General features: G+C 40.1%; 1 protein-coding gene across 1 annotated transcript; it reads right to left on the reverse strand.

Annotated features, from left to right (window-relative positions):
* Window positions 1–341: 341 nt before the first annotated feature.
* Window positions 342–2323, reverse strand: LOC137046078 (zona pellucida sperm-binding protein 3-like). The gene is made up of 8 exons (XM_067423131.1): window positions 1768–2323; window positions 1468–1586; window positions 1290–1393; window positions 1038–1215; window positions 809–926; window positions 643–725; window positions 479–570; window positions 342–412 (listed from the first exon to the last, which is right to left on the reverse strand). The coding sequence occupies exons 1-8, from the start codon at window positions 2314–2316 to the stop codon at window positions 342–344; spliced, it is 1314 nt and encodes a 437-aa protein (XP_067279232.1). The 5' UTR covers window positions 2317–2323.
* Between the last annotated feature and the right edge of the window lie 5970 nt (window positions 2324–8293).

Here is an 8293-nt window from a genome sequence, read left to right on the forward strand (position 1 = left end):
TAGTTTAGAGTAAGAGATTTGTGAACAGTAGTGGAACTAAAGGGACCAAATGAGTGCTTGTCATGCCGTAAAGTCAGCCAGTCATGAAACAGTGTCAAGCAGCCGCTCTGGAGAAGCTGCGCAGAAAGCACCAGTCAGCTGCTCGAGCCACTTACAGCACTTTGGAATTGGCATGATCTCACGTCAGACAATTTCTACCCAGAATGCACTGCTAAAGTAAGCCACTGATCAGTCTGTGCGTTGCTGCATGAAGATGAACAAGCCTTTTGAGAGCACAGAAATATGATAGGGAGAACAAAGAAATATAGCAAGTCAGATACAAGCAAGAATTGATGTCAGCTTTATTGAGGAACTTTCTTTTGGCCTTGAACCACCACAGGACCAAGTGTAGCCTTGCCTTCCCACTGAACACCTAGAGAGAAGAAACAAGTTAGAGCACTTATCATAAGCAACCTTAGAAATAGCAAGAGATACTAACCTCCATAGGGAGAAGCAGCAATTCCACCATCAGGACCACATGTTGAGTCACAGCAACCACAAACTTGGTCATTTCCATCAGCAGCAAACCACCTGAACCAAGACAAAGACACCACCTTCAACATGAGCAAAGTCAGCTTTAAAATAAGATAAAGTGCAACGTACCCATTGGCAAATGAACAGGATTTGTGCTGAGCGTCACTGGGTGCAGAAGCAATAGTTGCCTTCACAACACATGTTATGTAGATCTGCAAGGGATGACAGACACGTCAGAAAACCAAAGAAGATGGGAAGAGAAGTCGAATTAACTCATGATATGCGTAGTACATACAGAAGGACTGGAGCTCTCCTGGAACACGAACGCCTCCAGCTGGATCTGGACCTTGTCAACCTGGGACCGAGGCATGAAGCGGGAGCTGGAAGCTGTAGCCTTGGCATCCACAAAGCACCTGAAGACAAAGAGCAACTCAACTATAGAGAAAGTGAGCAACTAGACCCTAGCCATGACTGGTTAAAAAGCAACCAAAATGGTCCTATAGCATCAAGGGCCATGACCTTACCCATGATTCTCAATGAAGGAATATCTCGGAAGGGAGTTCACATCAGGCCCTTGAGTGGCCACACAGCTGTCCACAAACACACGCAGAGGCACATGATTGTACTGCTTCACAGATGCCTCAATGTTAATAATGCCACCCAGGAAATAGATGGATGAAGGTCTCTGACTGGACCAATCATCTACAGAAAAAGGGGGAACATTTTAGAAAAAAAACAAGAATAAGGATTTATTTTTATCAAAAACCTGTACCAACCCATCATAAGCTTCAGGGAGAACACCAAGACTTCTTCACCAACCTCCGTTGAGGCATAAGGGACCCATGTTGGCCTCAAGGCATCACTGCTTACATTCTGAAGCCTGTGGTTCATTAAAGGACCCATTAAATGGGCTCCCCTTTGCACGAGAGGAAGTGAAAGTCACAGACCACTTACCTTTGATAGTGGCATTGAACACCAACAACTGCACCCTCGACCCGGGTAATCGGAGTACCCGCAAGAGCCTCAGGGGTGTAGGTAAGAGAGAAGGTGTAGACAAGCTCATCCTCATTCATCTGGAAGAGATTGAAGTAGTTAAAACAACTGTTCCTCACTAAGATGATTGGGTGAACCACCCCTTTAAGAAATGTTTATACCAGCTGCCCTGGCATTGCAAATACAACAGACATGTGAACTGACACTCCTTGAGGACTTTGGATATCCTCACCTAGAATAAACAGATTCAGGAGTACTTACCATCTGCACACTGTTGCAGTCCTGTAACTCATACTCAAAGATGAGCACCTTAGACTGAGAGTCCTGACCAACAACAGGACAGCCGCCTAAAGACAGGCCAGTTGGTTGGATCAAATGACCATTGCTAAACAAGTCCTGCTGGACCTCTACAAGAACCCGGTTCTCTCCGCATTGAACCGCTACGCTGCTGGGAGTCACGGGTTGCCTCAACTGGAAGTTCACCGCCAACTCGCTCTGCACTTCGGGAACAATGGGATACTTCCAATCCAAAGGCTTCACTGGACCCTGCAACAGCTGCTTCTCCTGAAGGCCAAAAGGCTCCTGTGCAAGGCCTCTGGAGGAAGAACCCAAAGGACTCTGAAACTGAGAAGACACTTGCAAAGTGTTCCGGAACCCTGGAGGAGAAAGGGCAGGACTTCTGGAAGCTGGATCTGATTTTGGCCCCATGCTTCTTGGACTTTGACTGTATCTCAAACTTCCCCATGCATTAGGCAGATCAAATGCAACAATCACAACCACCACTAAGACACCTTTCAGAAACTCCATCATAGCAAACTTTGACACAAATGCCACAACACACACCAGTGCTTGGCTTGGCCATTTTGTACAGCATCGAGTGAAGGTGGCTCCTCCCCTTTTAGTTTAATTGATTACCTTTGATTCTCCTCTGGACCTGTAGAGTTTATCCATCTCTGGCACCCACAGCTCTGCGGTTTCTATGTCTGCGTTTACACTGGCACAAAAAAATCTGATTTTTTACTCACATCTAACCCAGATCAAAATTGGTTGCATGCATATAAACGCAAAAATATATATTTTTTTCCATACATTCTGAGCCACTCCCAGATGTGTTTTTTTAAATCAGATACATATCCAATATCTGGACATCTGACCAACGTCTAAATATGAATATCTTATTCCCATTGGCAGTCCAAGCCACCACAAGGCCAGAGTAACACATTTGGCCACAAAGATAGCTTTTTATGTCGTATTATGAAGCAGATGTGCCTGTATAAGCTCACATTAAAATTACTGCTATTATCCGGTCTATCCGTTGTCAGATTGAGCTGCAAACATCCATGACAGATTTGAACTTATCCAAACAGGAAAATAATCATGGCCACCCGACATGAATTTTCCGGCAAGGAGCTAAAAACCGAAACATGAAGTCTAAGAAAGAGATACCAATCTTAATGAAAGAGGAGAAAGAGGAAGACTATTCCACAACTCTGGACCAATAATAGATAAAGCACGGTCACCTCTTGTCTTAAGTCTAGATCTGGGAACCATCAGCAGCCTTTGATTAGAGGACCGTAACGATCTAGCAGGGTTTAGTTTCAATAGATCACAGAGATATTTTGGAGCTGATCCATTTCACCAGCAGCCAGTGCAACGCTTGTAATATCGGGGAAATATGATTACCTTTCCGTGTTCCAGTCAACAGCCTAGCTGCCGCATTTTGGACCATCTGGAGACGACTAATATTGGATTGGCTCATCCCAATATAAAGAGAATTGCAATAGTCAAGTCTCGATGAAATAAACAAATGTATCACTCTCTCAAACTCTGCAAATGTTAAAAACTCCCAGCCTTAGCTAATAATCTTAATTGGAAAAAAATAGATTTGATTACACCATAATCTGCTTGTCAAATTTAAGGGCAGAATCAATAATAACACCCAGATTTTTCACAATGTGTTTTACATTAGGGACCAAATCTCCCAGGTCACCATCAGCACTTGCTAAAACATCAGTGGGCCCAAAAACAATAACCTCACTTTTGCTCTCGTTTAGATGCAAAAAATTTAAGGAAACCAAGACTTATTATCAGACAAGCATGCTGATAAAGAGCTTAACGCTTTTTTGTCGTTTTTCTTTAAGGACATATAAATTTGGGTGTCGTCAGCATAAAAATGAAATGACACCCCGTGTTTAGAAAGAATAGTCCCCAAAGGAAGCATATATAACGAGAACAAAGCAGGGGCCAGAACGGAGCCCTGAGGGACTCCATAATCCAAAGACGATACAGAAGAGGAGAACCCATCAAGACAGACAGAAAATGTTCTAGCATTCAAATAGGACTTAAACCAATTTAAAGCACAACCTTCAATTCCCACACATTGTTCAAGTCGTGAGATCAGAATGTTGTGGTCCACAGTGTCGAAGGCAGCACTTAAATCTAACAGTAAGAGTATTACCGAATCCCAGTCAACAGACAACAAAATATCATCGAAGACTTTTAGTAAAGCTGACTCAGTGCTGTGATGTTTTCTAAACCCAGATTGAAATTCTTCACTAACACCATTTAACTCCAAATGCTTCTGCAATCGCTCCAAAACAACCTTTTCTAATTTTTTTTAAATAAAGAATAAATTAGAAATAGGTCTATAATTTGAAAGAATTATTGGATCAAGGCTAGGTTTTTTAAGCAAGGGTTGAACAGTTGCATGTTTTAAGTATTTAGGAACAACACCTGTAAGAAGAGACTTATTTATTATAGCTTAAATGCTAGTCCCAACAACATCAAAAACCTGCAGCAAAAAATGGGTGGGAAAAATGTCATGTATACATGTGGTAGGTTTAAGCTGCTTAATAATATCCTTAAGTGAATTAAAAGAAAGTGTCTGAAATTCCTTAAAAGGTAAAACACAGAGAGTGAAAACAGATGGATCGTAGCTTGTTAGTACAATGTTTTGTCTTATAGCAACAAGTTTACCTGTGAAAAACTTTAAAAGCTTTGACAAACAGAAGCTGATGCATTAAAACAGACAGTACTCACAGCGCTCACAACTGAATTTAAAATAGCAAAAAGCATTTGAGGTTTATGGGAGTTTTTAGCTGTAATATCAGAAAAGTACTGGGATTTTGCAGCTTTAACTGATTTTTGATATCGAATAAATGACTTGCGTAATATTTCATAGGATACTTGTAATTAGTCTTTTTTCCGCTTTCGTTCAGCTCTACGACAATCCCGTCTAAGTTCAAGTGTGGTACTAGTTACCCAGGGTTCAGCTCTAGAAATGTTCAGTTTTGCTCTTAGTGGAGCCACAGAATTTATTATGTCACTACTGATGGAATTGAACAACATTAAATGATCATCAACATTAGACAGATTCGAAAGGCTATCAAGACTATAACTTTGACAAGCCTCCTTGAAAAGAACAGAAAAAGCATCACTAGAGGATGGAGTAAAAGTGCGAATCTGCTGCGAAAGCCTTATATGTTTTGAGGCTCCATTTAAAATAGGACAAGTAAATATAACAGGCATATGATCAGAAAAACTTAAATCAAGGATTTCAAGATCACGAATAGAGATACCATGCAGCAACACAAGGTCTAATGTGTGGCCCTGTTTGTGAGTTGGACTGTTTATCATTTGAATGAAATCAAAAGAGTCCATCAAATTAGTACAATCCTTGGCCAAGGAATTTATTTCACAACAAACGTGAATATTAAAATCCCCCACAATCAAAAGATGATCATACTGAAGGACAATATCTCCTAAAAAGTTTGCAAACTCAAAAATCCTTATTTGGTTTTGGTGGGCGGTAAATCGCAGCGATGGTTAGCTGATCTGTATTCAGTTCAAATAAGAGAACTTCAAAACTTCAAAACAATTCAGTCTTTTTAACTAAACTTTAAACTAGGTAATGAATTGAAGAAACCTGTAGCTGCTTCATGATCAAACGAGGAACTATACAATTTTTATAAAGATCAGCACAGATTTGTGCAATTTCTTTTGGACTGTCAGATATACGTCCATTCGTCTTTAATTCATGAATTGTGTTATGACTGGAATTATTTCTCTCAAGTTTAAAAAAAGAAGATGAATTTTGTTCACCATGCTCTAACCAACACTGCCTCGATCTGATTAATTCCTTCAGCTTTGGTTCTGCACAACACGTCTAGCTTATTCTGTAAATTAGAGAGTTACACATTTTCCTGGTCAGACAATCTTACTACGGGGTTTTGAGAAAGAAATGCTATTTTAGAAATTATCTCATTTTCCTCAGACCTCTTCTTTTTAGCTAAATCACTACCATATCTTCTTAGAAATTTGCAGACCTCAAATTTGAACAGTTCCCAATAGAGACAAAAGGTTTCTCTTTTGTAGCTTTACCTAAATATTCTAAAATTAAATCTTGTAAATTAAGCCTAACAGACTCATGTTTCAAATGCGAGTCGTTCACTTTCCAGAAAGATGCTCTATAATTATAATCCTGAGTAAGAGACAAATTAATATATATAGCTTTATGATCAGTAGGAGGGGTTACTAAGATATTAACAGATGCATTGTCAATAAATTGTTTGGAAATTAAACAAAAATCAATACAAGATTGATATGAGCCTGCTTTGTTTTGCCGTGTATATGATATTTTAGAAGGAAATATTCCCTTCATATATCCACCAGTTCAAAGCGGTCCATAAATTCGTTTAAGTAATTTCTTGAAGTGGGAAGACGAGGAGGCCATCTATCAAGAGTGTTGTCAAGAACAGTATTAAAATGGCCTCCCATAATTATTAAAGAATCAGGATATTTACCAAGCCAAACCAGTAACCGCTCTTCAACACAGTCTAGTAAGCTTTCGTTATCAGATTTGGAATTATATCCATAAAAGTTAAGCAAAATAATCTTGGAACACTGTGAGTTAAACTCGATCACTAAGAGAAGGTAATGTCCCATAGGATCAGAATCGCTGTGCAAGATGCCACCAGAAAAATGATTTAGTAAGGTACAAACACCCGCTGAATGCTCTGAAGCATGTGAAGCCCAAATAGCATTGCCCCATTGTGAACGCCAAAAGTTTACATCCTGAACGGTGGAATGTGATTCCTGGAAGAAAACAAAATCAGTTTTAAGGTTTTTAGTGAACACAAATAACGGCTTACGTTTAATATTGCAACTCAACCCCCTAGCATTTAAAGAAACAAAAGATAAGGACATGTCAACAACCAACCTTGAACAAAAGCTGTTTCAGTCAGCTGAACAATAGCGTATACTTTGCCAATATATATAAAAAAACGATACTGTGAACAAGTGTATTATTAACACAATACAGACAGACTTAAGAGTCGATGTTTACACCGAGTAGATTCAACCCAAACAGATACGGCTTCATACCACTGCAGCGATCACATAAGTCAAGCATCGCTGCGGCCCGCGGATGGGGATACACCTCCCTCCCTTCAATAAAAGCTCGGCCACCCACAAAGTACACTTTCTTACCCGCTGTTACATCTGTGACTGTATTCTCGGATGTGTTGCTGTTTTTCTCTCTTCCCGTTGTTTTCCACTGTCTCTCCTCCTATTGTTTCTAATAGGTTGTTCCGCCCCAAATTGGACGTGACGTCAGAGAGCGCTGGTTGGTCACGGCGGTGCGGCGGCCCTTTAAAAGAGGAGCGGAAGCGCGTCATCGGGAGAGGGAGAGAGCTAGAGACTGATCTGTGTGATTTTAGTCCTGTGTACTGTTGTAAAACACAAGTTGTATGAGTGAATTATTAGTGAGTGAGCCATGGGTGTTGTTCTTTTAATTTAAGTTACTCCCTCTCCTTTATCACTTGTTTTTTGGTTACTTTAGTGGCATGTGTGCCACGGTAATATTATTTTGCTTGTCATTTATAAACCGTAGGGGCTAGGTGCCTTTTATTTTGTTAATTACATTTTTTTCTCCTGTTTATGTTTAGTTAGGGAGATAGGTAAGACATTGTATTTTTCTTTGGTTCTATTTTTTTGTTTGACAGGGAATTTAGTTTCTTCTGGTATAATTAAGTTTACTTTTTGTTTGTTATTTTGGCCAGGCCTAGCCCTGAAGTTATCCCTGAGTTTTGATTTACTTTTCATTGTTGACTTGTGGCAATACTCACCTTTTTGTCCTCACAAAGAAATTAAAATCAGGACCCCGAGAACGTTCCTTTTAAACGTACTCTGCTTTGGGACTGTTTTTTTTATGTTCACCCCTGCACCCCTAGACCGGGGGTCGTAACATAAATTGGGGGCTCGTCTTTTTTTTTGGGTTGTGAGGAAGAAAAAGGAGAATCTATTTTTTTTGTGTGTACAGTAGACTATTTATTTCTTTATTGTAGTTGTTACAGGAATTGTCATTGTAAGAAATTGTCTTCTGTCTCATCTAGCCTACCTTTATGTGTGACTGCATATGAGGGGTAAGTTCCACAATTTGTTTCTCTTTTTGTCTGTCTGTTCTCATTTGGTGTGGAGAAAACAAATTTGAGTGGGAAATGGAGTTTGACCTGAGCTGTTCCACTCATGGGCGTCGGAAGCCAATAAAAAGTGGGTGGGTCAGTATAAAATATGATAGGTGGGGAAATATTTTTGCGGCGGGGGGGGGGGGGGGGGGATTTCATAGATGTGATTTCCTGCATTATGGTGCGTTTGAGGCCATGTCCCTTTCCCATACCAAAAAAGACCTCAAACCAGTCATACCAATAGTCTAATAAAAGGCTATATTCATTTAACTGCCATAGACATCAACAGTCTCACAGATAATGATAATGAACAAGCTGCATGT

The sequence above is a fragment of the Pseudorasbora parva genome, chromosome 18 (genome assembly GCF_024679245.1).
Source record: "Pseudorasbora parva isolate DD20220531a chromosome 18, ASM2467924v1, whole genome shotgun sequence".
In the NCBI taxonomy this organism is placed as follows: Eukaryota; Metazoa; Chordata; class Actinopteri; order Cypriniformes; family Gobionidae; genus Pseudorasbora; species Pseudorasbora parva.